The sequence below is a fragment of the Pyrgilauda ruficollis genome, unplaced genomic scaffold, assembly GCF_017590135.1.
Source record: "Pyrgilauda ruficollis isolate IOZ18807 unplaced genomic scaffold, ASM1759013v1 scaffold9, whole genome shotgun sequence".
NCBI lineage: Eukaryota > Metazoa > Chordata > Aves > Passeriformes > Passeridae > Pyrgilauda > Pyrgilauda ruficollis.
Genome location: NW_024531043.1, coordinates 13310983 through 13334942, shown reverse-complemented (window position 1 = coordinate 13334942; position 23960 = coordinate 13310983). Strand labels below are relative to the sequence as shown.

Genomic DNA, 23960 nt, shown 5'->3' with positions numbered 1-23960 from the left:
TTGGCCCCTGGTGTTGGTGGTGGCTCTGGCCTGGGCCAGGAGCCACGGAAGGCTGGGGCAGCCCTGAGCCATGCAGTTGAGCAGAGCTGCTCCCGTGTCCGTGCTGGGGCTGTCTGGCACATGAAGCACATCTGGCACAGGCTCTGGGGGCTCTCCTCCACTGAGCAGGAGGGTCTGACTTTTCTCTGATGAGAAATGTGCAGAATGATACTGTGGTTAACAAAATCTGTGCTTATCTTGGGCCAGTTTCAGTAAAGGAGACAGTGAAAAACTAAAACAGAAATAAAATGAAGATAACCCAAAGTTACTGAGTGCTATTTATTTGGTTTTAAGGTTTAGGCCTTTCCCAACCAAAATTTGATAACTGAATAAAATACACTTTTCTGCCCTTATTTATTCCCTCTTGTTGTCTTGGACTCAGTTGATTGGACCTGAAATGTTGCTCCCCTTTTCCAACAGCCTGTCTCGTGGTTGCCTTTTTTTGTGAGCTCGTTACTTTGGTGATAAATCCTGTTGCTTCCTTCAAAGAATGAGCTTAATTTTTGTGTTGCTTTCTCCCAGCTGCTCTGGGAGGTTTGTGCCCCACGAGCCCTGCAGAGTGCACAACAAAGTGCATTTCAGATGGACCTTGGAGGGCTCCAGGGAGGGCTGGCAGGGGATGTGGCAGCGTGGAGAGCGTGCTGGTGCAGCTCCAGCCCAGCAGCCCTGCTCTGAGACCCCAAAATGAACATTCCTGCCAGGCTGGAGTGGATGTGGCAGCGTGGAGAGCGTGCTGGTGCAGCTCCAGCCCAGCAGCCCTGCTCTGAGACCCCAAAATGAACATTCCTGCCAGGCTGGGAGTGCCCAGCAGAGCTGGCACAGCCACCCCTGCAGGATGGAAAGTGCTCTGAGTGTGTGCTCTGTGTGCTCACAGCAGATTGTGTGTGGCATGACTAATTCATTCTCCTTCTTCCTCCTTTTCCCTCTCTTTCCTCTTTCCTCTTTGCTACTCAAACAAGGCTCAGGTTGAAGCTAAGAAGGAGCATGAAGGAGCAGTTCAGTTGCTAGAGGTAAGATCCCCTGGCTTCCCTTGGCTTTTTCAGGTCCCTTCTGAACAGGGTGATTTACAATCATCACTTGTTAGCATTTCAGGGAATATGTAGGCAAAGAGGGGTTTTTTTCTCTTCTGATATAATTGCATCCTTTAAGATTTATAATTCAGTTAGGAGGGCATTAAGCTGAGCTGTTGGAAGTGATGTATGTTCCATTTTTTTGTAAAATACTGTTAAAGGGAGTGATTAATGATGAGAATTTTGATTTATTAGGCTGGAAATGCAGCAGCAAATACCAATCAGTTACCTAGGGTTCCTAATTAAATACTGTCTAATAAACATAAAGCAACATGTCAAAAAGCAGAGACTGTAAACCTAATGAAAGAATTGAGATACTTCCAAAACCTTCAAAGGGTGTGCTGCAAAGAGAACACTTCATTTTCTGCCTGAGGAAAAGGCATGAAATGGTTCTAAGTGTTAATGTACATATCCTAAAGAGCGGGCAAAAATAGGATGGGTAACAGCAAGTGCCTTGTCACTCTTTCCTTTAGAAATTTGCTTTTACCTAAAGGTAATTTCCAGTCTTTTTACCTTCCCACAGTATTTCTAGATGTGCTTGCTGGCCATGCCTCAGTGAAAGGTGGATTTTTCCTGGTGCACTGATCAACTTTAAAAATAAATTAAAGCAATTGTTTATTATTAATTATAAAAGTTAATATTCCCACAGAGTGTGTCTCACTCACAGGCTTTATTAGCATCATATGTATTAAGTTTGTTTTAGCTGAAGTTATTATTTAATGCCTGGTGCAAAATGTAGGATACAGGAAAAGAGAAACAAGACAAGCAAGAGATTATTTACCCCCTCAAGCTGAGCACAATGCTGATGTAGCTGATTTGTCTGCAACCTCTGATTTCCAAAGCTTTTGCTTTTTATTGCCACAAGCACATTCTTTCCAGCGTTTTGTTCAGTGTGCCTTTTGCAGTTTCAGATCAGCAGCAGTGTTGATTTCTGCAGTGTTGTTTGTGTTGGTGCATGTTGTCACTCGTGTAGCTGTTCTGAGAGACTGCTTTGAAATGTAAAAAATTATTCAGAACTGTTTTTATTTCTTTGTTTATTTCACATCTCTTTGTTTACTGTGTCTTGTTTGGGATTTATTGCTTTGCACTTCACCCAGACCACCTTGGACAGCATGCAGGTATTTTAGGGCATGAATTCTCCTTCCCCTGTCCTGCCTCCTGCACTCCTGCCTTGACCATGGGACCAGAGCCCCACCTTGCATGGATGTGTGCTGGAGCCATTGCTATGCAAGCATGCTTTGCATTATTGGGCACTCCAAATCATCAGATCAGGATGAAATTACCCTTGGCGTGGTTTAGCGAGAGCTCCATCCTGGTTTTCAGCCATTCCTCAGAGCATTCCAGCAGGAATGGTCTGAGCAGGAATGGTTTGGGGCTCCCTCAGGACTGTGCCTGCCTGGCTGTGTGGATCTTGTCTGAACTCAGGTGCTCCTTTGCAGAGACTGCTTTCTGTGACGTTTGCACCTGAGGCTGATCTGAGGTGCCCAGTGAAAGCCACTGCTGCTGTGTAAACAGGGAAGCAGTGAGACAGTACCAGCACAGCAGAACTAATGACTGGTGCTAATTAGTGCTCTGAATTCAGACCTGTCCACTGGAGAGCTGCCATCCCTCCCGTGTGTGTGCACAGCCCCTGTCTGCTGGATGGAGCCTGTTCCCCTCCATCCTCTGGGACTGCAGCAAGGGATCCTGAGATCCTTGCGAGCTCCTCCTGAGAGAGGAGCCTGGCAGGGGCAGGGCCAGCCCTGAGCAGGAGCATCCCCTCTGCACAGGAGAGCTGGGACAGCCCTGTGCCACCTGCTCACAGGGTGCCAGGGAACAGGGTGAAAATCCACAGTTCTGAGGCTGTGAGCAGAGGTTCAATGGCAGGAGCCAGGGCACAGGGTAGAAATTCCCAGTTCTGAGGCTGTGAGCAGAGATTCAATGGCAGGAGCCAGGGCACAGGGTAAAAATCCACAATTCTGAGCCTGTGAGAACAGGTTCAATGGCAGGGACCATGGCACAGGGTAGAAATTCCCAGTTCTGAGGCTGTGAGCACAGGTTCAATGGCAGGGACCACGGCACAGGGGAGAAATTGCCAATTCTGAGGCTGTGAGCAGAGATTCAATGGCAGGAGCCAGGGCACAGGGTAAAAATCCACAATTCTGAGCCTGTGAGAACAGGTTCAATGGCAGGGACCACGGCACAGGGTAAGAATTCCCAGTTCTGAGCCTGTGAGCACAGGTCAAATGGCAGGGACCATGGCACAGGGTAAGAATTCCCAGTTCTGAGGCTGTGAGCAGAGGTTCAATGGCAGGAGCCAGGGCACAGGGTAGAAATTCCCAGTTCTGAGGCTGTGAGCAGTCTGTCTGCAGGGTCAGACCCAGATTTCTGGGTTTCCTGCAGTGAGCTGAGGCTGGCTGGCAGCAAGGCAAGCACGTGCCTGCAGTCGAGGAGCAGGATGAGCATGGGGATGCCTCCTGGTGGCTCCACCCTGGCTCTTGTGGCAAATTTTCTTTATCAAGTGCTGGCTTCATGCTGAGTTCTAACTCAGAACCCTACTAAAAATACAGCAGGAAAGGCATTTTCCCTCCAGCCTTCATACTGTCGTGAGAGAACTTGAAATCCCTGCATGCTCAGAAGACATTTACTGCAATGCAAATAATTTCTAAGTTATTAAATAATGCTTTTCCAAAAATACTCTTCAGGCAGCCTTAGCTCCTTGTTGAGGTCTGGATTGTGGTGCTTTCCTGTTTTATTTTGTGCTAGAGTTCCCATGGCTGCTTGTGGAAAGGTCAGTAATGTTCTCAGAGAGTTGAATGGCTCATCCTTAAGCTTTCCATTGAAAGTGGGAACCAAATACCCCAGTTTTCTTCTTTGTTTGTTAATGTCCCTTTGAAACTGCATCAGGGTCGTTTTCATGCAGCAAATTAAGCAAATTAACAAGTAGCAAAGTCTGACATTTCATTTGCTCAAAACCACAGCAAAAGAGTGAAAGACAAAACCCCAAGCATTTCGTGTTTGTGTGAAACTCCCACCATGTCTGATTCTTGCTGCTCTTGGTTTCATAATCAATCAGGTGGAAACCCTGAGATTTCCTTTGCAGAAATAAATTAATTTGTGTGTTATCAATGCAAGGAAATTATATCTTTGAAATTGACTCTGACTTAAAAAAAGTATTTGTTACAAGAAAAGGAGCAAACAGTGCCACCTTGCATAGTAGAACATTTGGATTTTTGGGTTCTCCTGGGTACTGTAAGCATTTTCCTTCAGCTAGGATCTCTTTATAGGTGCTATGTAATACGTGTTGTTTTCTTGACATATAAAATGTACAGGTTTTCTTACACAAACAGGGGATGTTGTTTTCCTTTAAAAAGCCAAAGCTCTTAGTTCAGCAGAACGAATTTAATTGCTCTCCAGACTTGCTTTGTTGGTACAGCTGCTGAAGTGAGCACCGGAGGGGTTTAGTGCAGGAAGGTGATGTTTGCTCACACGCAGCACAGCCTGGGTGCACTTTTATGGCCTTAATTCAGGTGCTCCATCCAGTGAGCGTGCAGGTTTGGGTAGAGGGGCTTTGGTGCTGCAGTGTCTTCAGTGCTCTTGGTTTGGAGTCAGAGCAGGGATCCTCAGAGGGGCAGGGCTGCCCGCAGCTCGGGTTGGAGTGTGGGAGCTTGGAGGGAGCCTGGGGGGCTCTGTGCCCCAAATCCCAGGGTGGGGGGCTGTGTGTCCCAAATCCCCAGGGTGGGGCTGCTGCCGCTGCTGCTGCCGCTGCTGCTGCCGCTGCTGCTGCCGCTGCTGCTGCTGCCGCTGCTGCTGCCGCTGCTGCCGCTGCTGCTGCTGCCGCTGCTGCTGCCGCTGCTGCTGCCGCTGCCGCTGCTGCTGCCAATGCTGCCGCTGCTGCTGCCGCTGCTGCCAATGCTGCTGCTGCCGCTGCCTCCGGTTCGAGCTCTTGTGTTCTCCAGAATGGTGCATAGCCCTGAGCTGCATTGGTGCATAACCCTGAACTGCATTAGTTTATAACCCTGAGCTGCATTGGTACACAACCCTGAGCTGCATTGGTGCATAACCCTGAACTGCATTAGTTTATAACTCTGAGCTCCACACACAGTGCCAGCAGCTCTCCTCACAGCTCAGGCACACAAAACAATCCTTTTCCAGCCCAGAACCAAGGACACCGCTGCAGCTTCATCCCAAAAAGTGCAAACAGCAGGGGAGGGAGGAGAGCAGCCTGGGAGGGTGGGGCTGCATCACCTGAGCTGGAATTGGACAATGAACCCAGTATGGAAATGGACCAAAACTGATAAAAGTGTGAAAACTCATGACATGCCATCCATCTTGGGTGGAGCCATGGCCAAGGTGCATCCTTTGAAGCCTTTTAATAAATCCCTGCTTTATTCATTTAACTCTGTCCAGCCTCTGTTCCAGGGAGCCCCTCTGGGCATCACTGCGAGCAAAATTCTCTCTAATTGTTGTTGAGTGTAGTGGTAGGAAACCTGTTCAGAGTTAAAACTGCCTTTTCTTCATGTAAAAATGGACTTGTCTGCCTGTACAGGCTTTGCTGGAAACCCTTCCCTGCCCCAGGGACAGGAGCAGCTCTGCTCTCTTGTTGAAGGAGGAATTAATGGGGAAAGAAGGCACAGAGACCCCGCACACTGCATTGGCCGTTACATTAAAAACCATTTAAACAGAGCTGGGCAGAAAATGCAGCATTTTGGCAGACATGAAAATGGCTTGGGCTCAGTCTCGTTTGTGCAACGGAAATGATGCACTTCTCCATAAAGATCTGAAAGTAAAACTTCAAAAAGCAAAAGGTAGTTTCAAGAGAAATGGAGAACATAAAGTAATAAAAAAAAAAAAAAATCTGTATTGATGCTCTTACACTGAGAGTCCCCAGCACAGCCAGCAGTGTGTGTTTGCCCAAGATCTGTGCTGAACTTTCACCAGGTCATCTCCTGTTGCCAGAGGCAACGGCTCTCCCCGAGCAGGGCTTTGTAAAGCATCCATTATTCACAGGAAAAGGACAAAGGCCGGCAGGAGGTTACCTGAGGACACCCGAAAACAACTGCCGTGTCAGTCACACGCTGCATGGTGTCATTCCATGTGAATCACGATTGGATTGTGTGTTATTCCGTGTGAATCCCACGTTACACTGTGTGTTATTCCATGTGAATCACAGATTGTGTGTCATTCCATGTGAATCACAGATTGTGTGTCATTCCATGTGAATCACAGATTGTGTGTTATTCCATGTGAATCCCACGTTACCCTGTGTGTTATTCCATGTGAATCCCGTTACACTGTGTGTCATTCCATGTGAATCCCACGTTACCCTGTGTGTCATTCCATGTGAATCCCGTGTTACCCTGTGTGTTATTCCATGTGAATCCCACGTTACCCTGTGTGTTATTCCATGTGAATCCCATGTTACCCTGTGTGTTATTCCATGTGAATCCCGTGTTACCCTGTGTGTTATTCCATGTGAATCCCACGTTACACTGTGTGTTATTCCATGTGAATCCCACGTTACCCTGTGTGTTATTCCATGTGAATCCCATGTTACCCTGTGTGTTATTCCATGTGAGGAGGGTGATCAGCACCACCCAGGCTGGAATCACTTCAGTTTCTCCTGCAAAGAAGCAGTGTCAGGTCGATCTCATTACTTACAAATTCCCCCAGAGTTGTTTGAAAATAAGCGTTACCCTGTGTGTTATTCCATGTGAGGAGGGTGATCAGCACCACCCAGGCTGGAATCACTTCAGTTTCTCCTGCAAAGAAGCAGTGGTCAGGTCGATCTCATTACTTACAAATTCCCCCAGAGTTGTTTGAAAATAAGTCAAAATGGACTAAGAAAAGTGAAATGGTCTCACCTTTTTTTCCTCAGCTTGGAGAGAGGCTCTGATGCCCAGGGGCCTGGAGATCAGCAGTGATTCCCTGCTGCTGCAGACAGCAGTCACTGTCAGAGGCTGCTGAGCTCGGTGTGACAGCAGGGCAGGGGCAGCTGAGGTGACATCCCTCTGCCATGCCAGCCCAGGGCTCTGCATCCGTGTGCCAGGGCTGCCTGGGCAGGCTGGGGCTGCTGGCTGTGCTCTTGGGCAGGGCTGGGGCTGCTGGCCGTGCCCTCTGTGCTGCCCAGTGCCCAGTGCCCTGCTGGCCGTGCCCTCTGTGCTGCCCAGTGCCCTCTGTGCTGCCCAGTGCCCTCTGCCCCAGGGGATGTTAAAGGGCACTAATGGAGAGTCCCAAAGGCATTTCCTGAGAGACATGAGGATTTAGCAGAAATTTCCTTCATACCCACAGCAATAGCTCCTCGTGTCTCTAAGGACAGGGTTTTCAAAGCAACAATTAATTTAAAAGGTAATTAGGTATTGAGCTGTCCTTCAGGCAGAAGTGGAGGTCCAGCCTGTATCACTGAGATTGATTTAATGGAAAATGGAAATCAGCTGAGCATCTTTTAGGTACTCAGTCAAACTCTCCCCACTAATTCATTCTTATGCTAATGGAAAAACCTTTTAAAAATCTTCCAGACTGAGATCTCCCAAGTAACCCTTGGGTAAAACCACAGCCACCAGAGCCAGGTCTGCACCCAGGGCGTTCCAGGGCCTCCCTCTCTGACCCTGCTCTCAAAACCTGTTGATTTTTGTGGCACTTGGCATTCAGGGCCTGCAGCACTTGTGTGTGAGCAGAGCACCAGCTCTGCTGGACAGCACTGATCCTCAGTGGGGATGCACAGTAACAGGGGAGCCATGGTTAGCCAGGGCCCTCTCTGACCCTGCTCTCAAAACCTGTTGATTTTTGTGGCACTTGGCATTCAGGGCCTGCAGCACTTGTGTGTGAGCAGAGCACCAGCTCTGCTGGACAGCACTGATCCTCAGTGGGGATGCACAGTAACGGGAGCCGTGGTTAGCCAGGGAAGGGTTTAATTGCTGAAATCAGCCCCGTCTCAAGAATGATGGTAGAGCACAGCAAGTTCTTCAAAGCAGCAGTGCAATTATTTTTATTATGTGTGAGGAAGAAGGAACATGAGAGGGAACACAGAGACAGCTTTAAAGCACAGCAAAGGGTGGAAATGAGATCAGTTTATGACCAGCTGCTTTGCCTTAATTGGTGATGTCTGAATGTATCAGGAAATGAAATGAACCTAGCCAGGATGGATTGGAGCATAAAAAGTTCACTTTAAACCTACAATAATGTCACTATCAGATATAGAAGCCTTAAGATTTATTATTCATCAGTTAAGAGGCTCATTTAAATGGTCTTTCTAGATAATTTAGGTAGTCCATATGGAATCAGCAATTGCAATAAATAACATGGAGAGTCTAACTGTAATGCAAGCATGGACAGATTTAATTCTCCTGAAACATTTAAATTAGATCTGGTGCTCTTCCATTTTCCTTGATAGGGTGTTCTTTAGACTTCCTTAACAAATATTTGCCCATCAGGAAAATAAAGACCATTTTAAGCATATATAGATTTAAAAAGGCTTTATGGACAAAATTCCTGTGGCTTTATAGGGTTCTTCTCTAGTATTTAAAGAGAAAAAAAAGGACATTTCTAGATGCTGCTGTGTGTTCTTATGATCTGACCTCTTGTAGATTTTATTTTTAACTCTCTTTTTTTCCAGAGGGAAAATATAAAAGGAAAGGTGTTTTACTGGGGCTTTTTTGTTTGTTTGTTTTCTTTTTTGTAGGTTTCCAGTTAACAACTTTAAAACAGTCTGCAGGTCTGATTCCCCCTCGTTCTGCTGTTCAAGCCCAGGGCCCTCAGTGTAATTGCCTTGGATGAACCAGAGAACCAGGTTTAATCAGGTTTTTTTTTTTTGGAGGCACACTTAGGCCAGGTTTTGAATGCAGATTTTTTTGCACTCGTGTGTTCCCAGCCTGCAGGAGCAGCAGTCCAGGCAGGAGTGATCAGGAGCTCCCAGATTCCCAGAGGAATGTGCACCCTGCACTCTGAACCTCAGTTTTGGTCTGGTTTTTCTGTTTTGCAGGGGCATTACTTGTGTTTATTTTTCAGCCCAGCCATGGCTCTGTGTGCATAGAACACCTGAGTTTACAGGACCTTTGTCTGGTGCCCTTTCCAAAGGCTCCTCTGCTGCTGCAGCTCTTTGCTGGGCACATTCTGGCACACAGCTCTGTTCTTCCCTTGCTGGTGGGTGTTCAGTGCCCCTGCTGGGCAGGGGGGTCTGTGTGGAGCTATCAGCACTGATTTCTGGAAGCAGCCCTGTCTCAGTGATGATGGCAGGGCACAGCAGCTCTCCAAAGCAGAATGCAATTACCTGGGGCAGAGAGGTGCCCAGCCCTCCTGCCCTCACAGCCACCACACTCCTTCCTCTCCTGTGTGTTGAGGACTCAGGGTAAATTTTCTGTGCCTTATTTCCCAGGTGAAAGAGCAAGGCAGACCCGTTCCTTCCAGCCCCTGGGTGTTCCTGACCGTGTTCCTGTGCTGGGTGTTACCCTGTGTGGATGCAGAGCCAGGGCTGCATTGCCCTGGAGCCTTCCTCCACATTCTGTACCCGGTGCCAGCAGTTTGGTAACAAAGCCTGGAGAATGCAGGAGGTCTGAGAGCAGCCAGAGGCTTCCTTTGAGTGAATAATCACAGTTGGCCCAATTATTTATAGCTTGGCGCTGGCAGGCTGAGATGGCAAACACATTAACAGCAAACAGAAGGAGCTAAATTGGCTAAAGGTTCCTGAACAGGGAGGACTTCTCTGTTATAGATGTGAGGAAGGTTCCAAGAATAAAAAATGTGCCCTTTTCCAGCCTGGGGATTGCTCTGAGTGGGGCTGGTGGTAATTAATCTTTTGTGTGGTGAGTGGTATATTTCCCTGCTGTCAATGTGCTGAGGCTGGCCTGCTGTAAATTACAGTGATGCAGAGAAAATTAATCATATTGGACTAATGAGCACACCAGAAAACCCTCTGATGGTATTCTTGGAGCTTTTTCTCCTCTGCAGTGAGAACAAAGAGGTTCCTCTGATAATTCCTGCTGACCTGGACTGGGAATCTTGAAATTCAGTAGCAAAACGTTGCTGTCAGACTTCTGGCAGAACAGGAGAGGAAATGCTGAACCTACAGATATTCAGGGGCTGAAGAATTAGAGCCCAGGCTCATTATGTTAATGAGGGGCAGGATGCACTCTGCACATGTGAATGTGTCACAGCAGCTCGCTGTGCTCTGCTGCAGCTGCTGCTCCTGCTGCAGGCAAACTCCAGCTCGGGTTGCAATCCCTGCCCTGGGAATAACCCAGCAGCCTCAGGTAAATGTACAGTGGCTTTTACTCAGCTTTGTTAGTCTCTCTTGCAGCCTGCAGCACGTTGTTCCTCTGGCTTGTCTCACCTCTGGTCCTCACCTGAGTCAGGAGGAGAGGAGAGCTCAGCCTCCTGCGAGGCTTCTCAGCGTGCAGCATGATCTCCCTTTTCCTTGCCTCTGAACTCTTTTTAAAAAGCACAGTAAAAATATTCCAGGAGGATTTCTGGCGTTTTTTCCTTTGCACAGTCTGGGTTTCCATGTTTCAGAAGCTGAAGGGATGGCCCTGGGGTTAAATCAATGTGCTTTAGTGCTGGTGTCAGTGAGGAACTCTCGGAAACACGGGGCAGGTGCTCCTGGCACTGCCTGCCAAAAGTCAAACAACTTCATTGCAAAGGGAATATCCTGCCAGCTGTGTCGTTAGCATCCCAGTCTCTTTTTCAGAAGACAAAGGTATGGCTTGCTCCTGATGCCCAGAGTGTGCCAGAGTGCCAGAGGAAGCTCGGGCTCCAGCAGCAGCTCTGCAGTGCCAGGTGTGGCACCTTGGACACTCCAAGGGGCTCGGGACAAAGGTGGATTCTTTTCTCTGGGGGAGCTTCGCCTTTGGGCTCTCTGAATGGAAATGCCTTCACTTCTGGGTTATGTTTTGTCACACGGTGTTGACTTCAGCAATTTCCCCAGGTCTGGGAAGGGGCAGCTGAGCTGTCCCTGCTCTGCAGTGCAGCCCCCACAGCCTCCTTGCCGAGGGATTTCTGAGGAGAGGAAAGCACCTGTGCTGTGCAGGTGTGTCTGTGCTGGGAGGCACTCCTGACTCGTGTGTTCTCCCGCTGCAGGTCATGAGAGCCCCTCTGGAAGTCGCTGTGTGATCTCAGAGTTCATCCGACCCCTCCAGGTGTCTGGAGACAAACCAGAGCCGCTGTCTGTCAAACCCACCTTCCTGTCCAAGTCAAGATCTGCTACCCCAAGATGCAGATTTGATTCAGACGTGAGTCTTTTTGAATTTTTTACTGAAAAGGTGACTTGGGGCTGGGGCTGCTCTGCTGCAGCAGGCTGTTGCAGGTGGATCCACCTGCTTTCACAAACTCAGTGCATGACTGTTCTCATTTTCTGAGGCAGCTTGGGAGCATGAGCCGTGGAATTTGAGTGATGTTTCCCAAGGGGCTGTACCTGATGTGCCAGGTGCTCGGGATGGAGATGAGCTGTGTGAGGAGCTCGGGGCTCTCTGAGGATCTCAGTGCTGGGCATAGCAGCATTTCTGCCCTGGGGCAGGGCTGGGGCAGCAGTGCAGCAGTGCAGCCTGGCACAGCAGTGCAGCAGTGCAGCCTGGGGCAGCAGGGCTGTGGCAGCAGTGCAGTGGCAGCAGTGCAGCAGGGCTCGGTTGTGCCTGCAGAAGGGGGTCTGGGCAGGGGGCAGCAGCTGTGCCCTGCCCCAGGGGTGCTGTGCAGGGAATGGCTGGGGCATCCTGCAGGGCTCTGCTCTGCCTGGCTGCTCTGGGCAGGCACTGCCTGCTCAGCCTCCCTGCAGGGCTCTGAGCCTGGAAAAGGGGGTGAAGTTGCAGCATGCTGTCACTGCTCCACATTCTGTATCCAGCCATGCTCTTGCAGGGTTCTGTTCCTCCTTCCTTAGGAAGCTTTCCTGCTTTTCGGAGGAACTCCAGCACAAATCCAATGGGAAGCTCAGAAGAGCTGTTCAAAGGTGCCATAACAAGTTGATTTTTAATATTTAGGACAAATATTAAATATAAAAACTGCATGGAACAAACCTTGGAAACTGTAGAAGGGTGTTATTTGCTGTTAAATACTCTGGTTCATATGGGCAGATAGCCACGAGGAAATGATCTTCAGATTTTACCCCTCATTTCAGGAAATCCATTTCCTAATCCTTACAGGAGTAAATAAGTTGCAACTGTGTGCATATTTTCTATCTGTGTTAATTAATTGGTACTGAAAATGTGAAAGTTGATGGAATCAAAATGTTTCTAAATGGATCACAAGCCTGAGGGTATTCAACAAAATATTGGATTCTTGTAGAGTGGGAATTCCATGGGCATATTTGAGGATTATCCCCAGGAAATATTTGTGTATATTTGTGTAGCAGCATCACTGAAAAATGGAAACATTTACTGCTTTTTGGAGAGGCCACAGAAAAAGCAGCTTAGCAAGGAGACTTAGGGAAGCAGAACTAACAGCAAGGAACAGGAGAAGCAAACGTCAAATTTAATTCCCCTTTTCTATTATTTTTGAGTTATCTCACTGAGAATGTCAAGCCCTCTTTTGCAGAACTGTACATTTTGTGCCTTCTGGAGTGTAATTATGTGATACACTCTTACATTATGCAAGCTCACAGAAATTAAGCTCCATTCCTTTTTAGAGATACCCAGACCCAAGGGAGGGCATGTGAATTAAATCTAAGAAATGAAACATAATGCTGGGAAGTAGGAAATAAAACAGCAAATAAATGAATGAATGAGTCAGTGATACTGTGCAGTGGCCATGGTTGTTCCTGTGAAAAGTGGGATGCTTTCTGGAATGAGCATTCCTGGCTGTGTGCTCAGTGAGTGCCCATGTAAAGGGATCAGGGGAATCCTGGCAGATTGTCCTGGATCCCACCCTGGGAGCTCCTGGAGCTGGAGCTGGGCCACACCACCCTCAGGAGTCAATTCAGAGGAGAATTCTCTTCCCTGGGAGTTTCCTGGTGTGCTCCTGGCTGGGACCAGTTTGGACCTGGAAGCTGCACTCAGTGTTCACCCTCTTAGGTTGTAAGATTTTGTTCTGTTTTTGGACAGTTTATTTCATTTGATCCCACTGTTAACCCAGTATTTCTGCCTTAATTAAGCTTCTCTCAAGCTCAGGCAAAAAGTTGGTAATTTTTTCTGAAATGGCTCACAGCAAACTGTACAGTAAGTGGAGGGAAGCTCATCCCCCACTTTAAAACCTCTGCTGGCTCAAAGCACAGCTGAAATTACTGTTCTACCAGTGAGAGACCTCGTGCAGAGCTAAAATAGGCAGAGTCTCTGCTGGTTCAACACCACAATTAAATCTCCAGATTTCCTAGACCAGATTTGTAATGGAATAAACGTGTGGCTTTGCAGGATTGAATTCAATGTGATGTGAAATTCAGAAGAAAATATGTTATTTCCTTCAGTTAGTGGAAGGGCAGCAGGGCTGTGGCAGCAGTGCAGCAGTGCAGCCTGGGGCAGCAGGGCTGTGGCAGCAGTGCAGGCTGGGGCAGCAGTGCAGGCTGTGGCAGCAGTACAGTGGCAGCAGTGCAGTGGCAGCAGTGCAGCAGGGCTCGGTTGTGCCTGCAGAAGGGGGTCTGGGCAGGGGGCAGCAGCTGTGCCCTGCCCCAGGGGTGCTGTGCAGGGAATGGCTGGGGCAGTTGGATTGGCAAGGGGTATATTTTGTGTGATACTCGTGGTTTCCAGGTGTTTGGAGGTTGACACTTGCACCAATTCCAAACTCAGCATTTGTTTTAAGTATTTTAAGTACTCAGTCACTGGAATCTGCCTTTCTAAGTAAAATTAACTAGTTGTGCTCCATGTTTGAATTTATTTTTTTTTTCCTTGATATTGTGTGTTCACTGATTTATATCACCTGTCAGGAAAACCGTTCATTGCTCTTTTTTGTAACCACATTATCTTTTTCCTCCCCTCCCCGCAGATGGATAATGATCAGAATTCCAATACCTCAAAGCAGAGATATTCTGGGAAGGTCCATCTTTGCATTGCCCGTTACAGGTAAAGCACCCCCACCACCCACAGCTGGAATATTCACCATCAGCTGGGGCTGCCCTGCCTTCCTGCCCCCAATTCTTGCATGGAAGGGGCATTCTGGAGAGCCTGTGCAGCTGGCCCTGGCTGCAGGGCAGAGCCTGTGCCCCAGCTGGCAGAGGGAGCTGAGCTCTCCCACCCCCTGCATTCCTGTCCTCAGTGTCTGAAGCAGATTAAACTGGGACCTCCTGCTCTAGAGACGAGTCTCAATCTGTTCTTTTCAGTTTCTTCTTCAAGCAGGAGAAGGTTTGAGGTCCATCACTGCTTTGCACTTTAAAATTTCAGGCGTGTAGGACTGTCACAGTACAAATTAAAGTGGCTAACAGTTTCTTTAGAAAACTTTTCTTTCTATAGGCTGAAGTACTTCATAAGTACTTTTTGTCTCTCAGTAGCTTCTCTTAGATGTAGCTCACTGGTTTTGTCTTCTTTTACCTTGCCTCTGTAGGAGTTGTGTAAAAGGAACATAAAATTGAATACAGTGACTGGAAAAGACCCCCACAACTGAGTTTGCTTTAATTCACTCTAAAAAATAAGGAGAATTGTTACTATAGGACACAAGACAACACAATGCAGACACGCTGCTGCTCTCCAGGCAGGAAAAAAGGGAGTTTGTTTTCTGACTCCAGCATTTACAGATTTCCAAAGGTGGCAGTGGATTGGAGGGTGACAGTGCCACCTCTCCAATGACACTGGACAAACCAACAGTTTGTCAAATTTCCCCTCTTCCATAAAAGAGTGCAAAACAATAAGTTGTTTACAGAAAGTGCGTGAGAAAAGTTTGCTGCAAGAACGCAAACATCAGAAGGTTTAGAAAATCTTCAAAAACCGGGGCAACAGAGAATTTTGGCCAGTGTTTTCCAAGAGCCCTAAGTGAGAAGTGTCTGAGCACATCCTGCAGGAAAGGATTCCTGCAGGGTGTGGGGACAGAGGGGAGCTCACAGGCACAGGCTGCCCTCTCAGGGGGGCTGCAAAGCCCCTGCCAGGGGAGCTGCCCTGCTGAGAGCCCCTCGTGAGCAGCACTCTGCTGTCCCCACAGCTACAACCCCTTCGATGGACCCAACGAGAACCCGGAGGCAGAGCTGCCTCTCACGGCAGGAAAGTACCTGTATGTGTACGGAGACATGGACGAGGATGGCTTCTATGAAGGTACTCTCTGTTAAATCCCCGAGTTCATGCTAATTCATGCAGATTGAAATCAGGTCGTCTGTCAAGCACGCTCCAGATTCTTTCCTTCGTCTGCTCCCAAATCGGTTGCTAAATTTAGCTTTATCATCGTGGTGTTAATTAAAGGAGTTTCTGCACCAGCAAAGCCGCTGCTTGCAGGCAGAGCTAATTATAAAATAGTTTATAGTGTCAGCTTTTCCTACTGGCAAGATTTAAGTTGACAAAAAAGCTTACTGGCAGTTCTGGTATTTCCCTTAATAAGCCTTTATGCTCCCAAGCTGGGGATGTTGTTTAGGTACTGTCCCCCATCCCTTGCCCCTTGCTTGCCCGCTCTCAAGGCACTGCCATGGACGAGGTGTTCTCCTTCTGGGGGTTTAGTGGCAGTGCTCTGTGGCATTCACGCGCCCTCTGAACAGAGAGAAGCTGTGGGACAAGCAGAGAAGAAGGAAAACATAATTCTTATCTCTCTTGCTGTGCCTGTGCTGTGCCATAGCAGAATGCCATATGGAGATTGTTTGCCCAGAGTGAGGATGTTTTGTTCCCTTGGTCTGTCAGGGCCAACTCTGTGTGTGTGTGTGTGTGGGGACTGTCACGAGACAGTCACGGGAAGGATCGAGGTGAGTGCAGTTGTGAGCAAGGGTGAGTGCAAGGCAGATTCACTTTAGATGCAATGTGTATGGTACAGAATAATAAAACAATTATCTTGCCTTCTGCTGGTGGAGTCCTCCTCATCATTTTCTCTCCCCTTCGTCGGAGTCGCCCTGATTAGTAATAGTGCTCTTTCCCTCCAGGAGAGCTTCTGGATGGGCAGAGGGGCCTGGTCCCTTCGAACTTTGTGGACTTTGTCCAGGACAGCGAGGCGCGGCTGTCGGGCAGCGAGCAGGAGCAGAACTTGGCGAACCGCGCGGGGCCGGCGCTGCAGGGAGAGCTGGAGATCAGCCCCCCCGGCCAGGCCGGCTGCGGCGTGCTCAGCAACGGCACGGCCGCCCTGGACGTCAACATCGACGAGATCGGAGAAGACATCGTGCCTTACCCCAGGAAAATCACCCTGATCAAGCAGCTGGCCAAGAGCGTCATCGTGGGCTGGGAGCCGCCCGTGGTGCCGCCCGGCTGGGGAACCGTCAGCAGCTACAACGTGCTGGTGGACAAGGAGGTGAGGATGAACGTCGCCCTGGGCAGCAGGACCAAAGCTCTGATAGAAAAGCTCAACACCTCCACCTGCACGTACCGGATATCCATCCAGAGCATCACCAGCAAGGGCAACTCCGACGAGCTGCAGTGCACCTTGCTGGTGGGCAAGGACGTCATCGTCGCCCCCTCCAACCTGCGAGTGGACAACATCACCCAGATTTCTGCTGAGCTCTCCTGGCTCCCCACAAACAGTAACTACAGCCATGTCATCTTCCTGAACGAGGAGGAGTTTGACATTGTCAAGGCTGCTAGCTACAAGTACCATTTTTTTAATTTGAAGCCCAATATGGCCTACAAGGTGAAGGTCATGGCAAAGCCCCACCAGATGCCCTGGCAGCTTCCCTTGGAACAACGAGAAAAAAAGGAAGCCTTTGTGGAATTTTCTACATTGCCAGCAGGTTTGATATCTTCCTCCCTACCCCAAAACTCGACAGTTTAATTTCTCTGAAAATACTAGATAAAATACTTTAACCTACACAGCTTTTAGGGGATGTAAATGCATTTTGGTTGTGAAGGTGTAATCAACTTCATTGTACAATTTGAATTTGTAAAGTCTACAGATTTGTTGTGTTTTGGAAAGTCTGAGGTTTTTTCCCACCTGGATTTTACATTAGGAGTGTTGGTAAGTGTTGTCAGTCATTTGCCATTATCCAGGAACACTGAAGTAGTGTTGAAAACTAGAGCAGAAATAAAGCAGTGAATTTGAAGGATAATCTCAGAATTTTGGGGGTGTGTGGTACCACCTGAAAAAATTTGAGTATCTTTCCTTACAGATTCACCTACCCATGGTCATCTAATCATGGCCAAGGAGGAGACCCCTGAAATATTCAGTGTTGCAGATCTGGGTGCGTCTGAAGGGACACTCAGCTGCAAGTGGCCCCTGGCCAGTGAAGCATCAGCAGCATTCTGAGCTGGCTTTGCTCACTGCCTGCAGGGCGTGATCCCAGCAAGGAGCAGGAATTCATCCTGCTCCCCTCCTTGGTGGCTTGTAGGAGAGGGGACATGGAGGGCAGCAGTGCTGTTGGGCAGGGGGAGTGAGGCTTCTGTGCCTCCTGCTGTGGTGCCAGCACAGTTCCCGTGGGAATGTCCTCAGCTCACACACTTCTGCACTTCTCTTCAGCCTGGGGTCACTCAGTGGTGGGCGGCAGTGCAGGGTGCTTGCAGGTGCACTTCAGAGCTGGGATGTGTCCTGGGGAGGTGGGAGGCACTGCCTGGCTGCTGGCTTGAACTTATTTCAGCTTTGCTGTTTAGGAAAGGCCTTTTGAGTGAGGCTTTTCCAGGCTTTTCCCATGCTGTACCTCCCTCTAGCTGTGAAGCCTGCTGAGCAGTGCAGAGCTGCTCTCTGCTGAGCAGTGAAGCCTCAGCTTTTGCAGCCAGAGCTCCCAGAACCTTCCCCACTGCTTCATTCCACTGGGAGCACTTCTAGAGAAACAAGCCAGCTTTTCACTGCTGTGTAGAGAAAACAAAGCAGCAGCTGCTGAAGTGGTTAGAGGCTGATGCCTGGTTGCAGAGTCGTTGGAGCAAAGGAAAAGGATGAATTTGGAGTCAGTGATGGGAGTTGCCATCATAGAGTGTCATGCAATTGAGCTCATCCTGGTTCATCAAAGCAATGGAATTGATCACATAGAAATACAAGTGTTTGTCTCTTGGGCACTCAGATCTAAAAACAGAAATAAGCACAGCATCAGGACCAGTGGGGCTGCTGCAGTTTTTGGAGCTAATTTATGTTAAAAACCCCATGAGGAGCAAAGTGTAGCAGAATTCCAAAACAAACATTTATGTTGATGACCAAGACCATTGAAGATCATCAGGAATAATTTCCCATTTAATGATGGGAGGAAATAGGAGCCGTGCTGAGCCTCGGGCGTTGCAGTTTATTAAACCTATCTCTGCACAGCCTGTGAAGGTCGAGACAGACACCCTGGGGATTGTTTCCTTGTGGGAGAGTGGAAGGAAGGTGACTTCTCCTGCAGGAGCAGATTAATGCCATTGTCATTGGCAAGATGCTGGGTTAGAGCAGATGCATTCTTGTGAGCTGAGCAGCCTTGCTGAACTGGGAGTGCTGGCTGCCAATAACATGGGAAGGCCAGGAAAGCTGAAATTCAATCCTGAACCAAAATCTCTCTTGGCCAAGAATAGTATTAGGTCAATTTGCATACTCTCAGCTTGCAAGATATAAATACTTTATAGATGCAGGGATGGTATGAGCAAAACCTTCCTGTTGTGCCTGTACTGTCCTGAACATGACCATGATTTTATTTCCATGTCCACTAGAGGACGAAATTCAGTGGCAGCAAACCAGTGAAATGCACTGGCAGTTTGCCAGTGGTCTTGTGTGATATTTGCACCTGCATCACGCACAGTTGAAGTGTTTGTAGCCTTTTTGGTAGCTGAACAGGATCTGGTTGTGTTTAGTTTGCTGGGAGAAGCAGTCTCACAGAGCCAGGCTGTGTGTTCTGCTCTGCAGAGGTGGCTGCAGCCCAGCCCTGCCTCTGACAGCAGCAGCAGCAGCCTCTGCTCAGGGTTTGGTGCCTAAATTAACACAACAGGATGCTTGAAAAATTGATGAACTAAGAATCTCTGTGATATTTTTACTTTGGCTTTCTGGCCAAACTAGAGCTATTTATAGCAGGGTAATGCATTTAATTAAGGAGGAATGTGGTGTGCTGTTACACTAACACACTAAATGCCTTCAGAGGTTCCTGGGTGTGACTTTTGATTCAGGGCAGAGGAAGGACCGTGGGCCCAGCCGTCCTTTAACCAGCTGGGGGAAAATGCTGCAGCTCCCTGCAGCCCAGCTGCCTGCTTGTGACCCGAGAGTGACCAGTGCCATCTCTCCTAGGTCCTCCAGCTCCACCTCAGGACGTGTCTGTGCGGGCGGGCTCCACGCCAGGGACCGTCCAGGTGTGCTGGAAGCCCCCAGCCCTGTCGGCGACGGGGACGTCCCACGGTGCCAGCGTCACAGGCTACGGTGTCTATGCCAAAGGGCAGCGGGTGAGTGCCCTGTGACTCTGCTGGCACTCAGCTGCCAGGGAAGGCTGGCACAGCCCTGCCAGTGGAGCCCGTCCCGGTTGTTGGGTTAACCCTTTCTAGGAGCCCCCTAGGGCTGGGGGGTTTGGGGATGAATGCCAGCTGGGTAAGGGCACACAGCCCTGGCTGGGCTCTCACAGCTCTGCTGGCAGCAGTAACCTGCTCCCTTTCCAGGAGCCTTCTTGGCCAGAGGGTTTGGGGGGGTCAGTGCCAGCTGGGTAAGGGGCACACAACGCTGGCTGCCGCTCACTCTGAGGAGCCTGAGGGCTGCACCCCGGCGGGCTGAGGGGAGGGCAGCAGCTGTTGGGCTCTCACGGCTGTTGATCTCTCCCAGCTGTTGGGCTCTCATGGCTGTTGGGCTCTCCCGGCTGTCGGGCTCTCCCGGCTGTCGGCGCTCACAGGTGGCCCGTGTGTCCCCAGGTGGCCGAGGTGGCGTTCCCGGCGGCGGAGGGCGCGGCGCTGGAGCTGCAGCGGCTGCGCGGCCTGGACGCCAGGGAGGTGACGGTGCGGACGCTCTCTGCGCAGGGCGAGTCCCTGGACTCTCCTCTCGCTGCCATTCCATCTGACCTCCTGGTGCCTCCAACCCCCCACCCCAGAACTGCTCCCAAATCTAAGCCATTAGCAAGTGCCGGAGCCCCAGAAACCAAAGAAGAACACCTAGGCCCACATTTGAGAAGGGATGAGTCCTGGGAGCAGACTCGCTCGGCGTCCCCCATGCACGGACGCATGCTGGAGCCACCCACCTTCCACGGCCCCCTCCAGGGCAGGAGGTCTCCGTCCCCCAACAGAATCCTGCCCCAGCCTCAAGGCACTCCAATCCCCAACACCGTCGCAAAAGCCATGGCCAGAGAAGCTGCACAACGAGTGGCAGAGAGCAACAGGGTAAAGGCAAACTCCTTCCTGGGCCTTCTTGGGCTGGGCAGTTCAGGGTGGCACCTGCCATGGGGCTGGGCTGTCACTGTGACACCTGCCATGGGGCTGTTCTGTCAGTGTGACACCTGCCATGGGGCTGGGCTGTCCTGTCAGTGTGACACCTGCCATGGGGCTGGGCTGGGCTGTCACTGTGACACCTGCCATGGCGCTCTCTGGGCTGTGTGACACCTGCCATGGGGTCTGTGTGACCTGCCATGGGGCTGCTCTGGGACACTTGCCACCAAAGATTGCTCATGGTGTGCTTTAAGGGCTGGGTGATCATTCCTAAGCTCTGAAGATCCATAGCTTGAGAGGCAGAGTGCTGAAGTTCTGGGCTGACAAAGCCCTCCTGCTGTCATGGATCCACCGGGAATTTTACACATTTCTCCTTCTCAGTGCTGCCTTTTCACTCACGTTTGCAGGTGCTTTTCAGTCCAGCTCCTCCTGGAGCTGCCAGCAGTGTCACTGCCCAGGGACACCCCTGGTTTGGGAGCACCATGACCCATGGCTGTGCACTGACTCAGGTCTTTGCCAGCTGATTTCAATCCCACATGTGGGGCTCTGGGGTCAGTGCAGCTGATGTGGATGCATCCTGACAACGTGCTGTGGGTTTTCCACACAAATATGCAATATTTAAGTACTCCCAGTGCCCTGGGCAGTTACTTTCTCATCACAAGCTGCTCACAGCTGTCTGTTACTTCTTGCAAGTGTCACTTATTTTGTAGATTTTCTTGGTGCTTCATCTGGCAGCCACCAGTTATGTCCAGTTTTTAGTCTCCCATTGTATCTCCAAAACAGCTCCATTAATTTTGACAGTTCACACATGCCTTAACAGCCCCAGCTTATTGACTGTTCCTGCTTGGGGATGCATTTGATCCACTGGGTAAATCAAGCAAGCTTCTGAGAACCTGAATAATTCTGGATCAATAAGGTCTGATAAATACATATGTATGCATCTGTATGTATCTTCCTTTTGTTTATAAATAAGACTGGAATGTAACAGAGGGAGAAAAGGCAATTGGCTTTTTGGCCCTCTGAGGTGAAAGTTGATTTAAGAACCATATAGAGAAAGAGAGCAGAAATACTTCTTCTGGTCTGGAAAATTGCTGACACAACATGTGCTCTGAACCACGTTTGATTACACTGGTTTAAGTGATGCTTGAAAGGTTTTATTCAGGAATCTGGACAGAAGTTTATAGAGAAATCAATTCTGAATTAAATCAAATCCTGCCAGGGATCTTTGTCATGTTTGGTCCCCTGTGGTGTAAATTCTTCGCTCATGGCAAGTGCTGCAGGAGGAGCTGAGTGCCTGCCCCTGCCTGCCGGTGGCTGATGGGCACTGTCCCCAGAGCCAGCAGGAACTGCAGGGGCCAAGAGGCTCCTCAGAGCCCAGCAAGAGCCCACAGCCTCACTCTGGGGCTTTTTTTGTATTGGGGTGACAAATGCTGCTGTGGTTGGACCTCCCCTGCCTGCCAAGGGCAAAGGAGAGTCTTTGCTGGCAGCCTCGGACTGCGGAACACGGAGAATTTGGTAAGTGCCACAGGAGGAGAGCTGGCAGCCCAGCTGATAAACACAGAGCCAGGGAATTGTTTAAGAGTGAGGGTAATAAAACAGGCAAAAACTGGTGAAAAACTCCTCAAACGTTCCAGCCAGGGGGAACTAACAGTTCTTTTAAATGTTGTGTGCGTGAGTCTCTGTGTTTGTCCTGGGTGCAGGGCAGTGTCCCTCACTGCACTGTTCTCCCTCGGATGGACAGGAGCAGTGTTTGTGTTTGGATTTGTGGCTGCAGGGCAGTGTCCCTCTCTGTTCCTCAGGTGGACAGGAGGAGTGTTTGTGCTCAGTTTTGTGTCCCTCACATCTCCCTGTTCCCCAGGTGGACAGGAGGAGTGTTTGTGTTCAGTTTTGTGTCCCACAGGTTTGGATCTGTGTCCCTCACATCTCCCTGTTCCCCAGGTGGACAGGAGGAGTGTTTGTGTTCAGTTTTGTGTCCCACAGGTTTGGATCTGTGTCCCTCACATCTCCCTGTTCCCCAGGTGGACAGGAGGAGTGTTTTCAGCGACAGGAGCAGCGTGGCCCCGTACTCGGACGAGGAGGAGGATGGCTACGACTCGCCCAAGGTCAAGCGGCGGGGAGCCTCGGTTGATGATTTCCTGAAGGAGTCAGAGCTTGGAAAGCAAGTGAGTAGCTTGGTTTGCTGTGGTGCCAGGGGCTCAGCAGCAGCCGGGGATCTCAGGGGGCCAGCTCTGCCAGGTCACTCTGAGGGCTCTGGCTGTGACACAGGTGACACATGTGACACAGGTTATACAGGTGACACAGGCTGTGACACAAGTCACACAGGCTGTGACACAGGTGACAGGTTATACAGGTGACACAGGTTATACAGGTGACACAGGCTGTGACACAGGTGACACAGGTGGTGACACAGGTGGTGACACAGGTTATACAGGTGACAAGGCTGTGACACAGGTGAGGCTGAGCCGTGGGCAGGGATGCTCCTGTCCCTGTCGCTGTCCCAGGGGTCTCCTGAGCATCCTCCCTCCCAGCAGCCGCAGGCACGGGGAGCTGGACCCGTGGGGGTGGCAGAGCACACAGAGCTGGGCTGCCCTGTGTGAGGTGTCACTGCTGGGTGACAGCTGCTCTGGGAAAGGGGAAGGATTCCTGTGCATGAAGGCATCCCCTGTAACCTGGCAGGAAACAAGCATGGTGTGGCATTGGCTCCAAGGAATGGAAAGATGTTGCCAGAAGAATTTTGCACAACTGCACAGCTTTTAGTCTGATCCCACTGAAAACAAATATTAAATATTTTTTTACATTACTTTCAAGAGAGATGTAAAGTCTGGAAAAGAGATGTTTTCTTATGTCTTGGCATAGTTTAAAAATCTTTAGTCTAAGACCTGACTGCCTGTTGAGGGTCCACAATGGTGGTAATATGCTGCAAGAATTAAATGCTGATCACTTTTAAATTATAATGTGATGTAACAAACAGCTGCAAGGAACAGATGATCTGTGAATTGTCCTCAGGCTTTCACAATTTGGTCAGCAAGTCCACTGATGCATGAAGGACCCCTTTAATAAGGGGAATTTAATCAAGACTAAACTAGATTGGGTGCTGTGAATGGCGATGTCCTTTACTGATCACCTGGCATGAGGCTGGATCTCTAGAACTGCCATCATAAAAGGGCAGAGCAGAAGTTGCAGGGCTGTGCCCAGCAGAGCAGAGCCCGCTGGCTGCCCGGGGCCAGCAGGATCAGCACTCCAGCAGCGAGCTGTCTGTGTCCCCTCAGGCTCACTACTGCCTGGGGGATGAGTACCACACGGAGAGCAGCCGGGGCTCCGACCTGTCCGACATCCTGGAGGAGGATGAGGAGGAGCTGTACTCGGAGATGCAGCTGGAGGAGGGCCGGCGGCGCCTGAGCCTCACCTCGCACGGCGCGCTCAAGGTGAGCTGGGCACCCCTGGGTGCAGCCTCTGCAGCTCCCTGTCCGGGCAGCTGGGGCTGGCTTTAGTGCCTTTGTCGTTATGGGATAGATAAACTTCCTGGGTGTTTTCCTGTATGTGGTTGTTGCAC

The 23960-nt window shown here is 49.8% G+C and overlaps 1 protein-coding gene across 1 annotated transcript in view; it reads left to right on the top strand.

Annotated features, from left to right (window-relative positions):
- Positions 1 to 23960, top strand: part of RIMBP2 (RIMS binding protein 2) — a 41584-nt gene that overhangs the window by 5118 nt on the left and 12506 nt on the right. Inside the window, exons 3-12 of the mRNA XM_041488268.1 lie at positions 999 to 1049; positions 9463 to 9538; positions 11160 to 11311; positions 13986 to 14062; positions 15132 to 15241; positions 16051 to 16848; positions 19293 to 19444; positions 19901 to 20362; positions 22426 to 22569; positions 23677 to 23832. Of these exons, the coding sequence (XP_041344202.1) occupies positions 999 to 1049; positions 9463 to 9538; positions 11160 to 11311; positions 13986 to 14062; positions 15132 to 15241; positions 16051 to 16848; positions 19293 to 19444; positions 19901 to 20362; positions 22426 to 22569; positions 23677 to 23832 (2178 nt within the window). The remainder of the gene's footprint in view (positions 1 to 998; positions 1050 to 9462; positions 9539 to 11159; positions 11312 to 13985; positions 14063 to 15131; positions 15242 to 16050; positions 16849 to 19292; positions 19445 to 19900; positions 20363 to 22425; positions 22570 to 23676; positions 23833 to 23960) is intronic.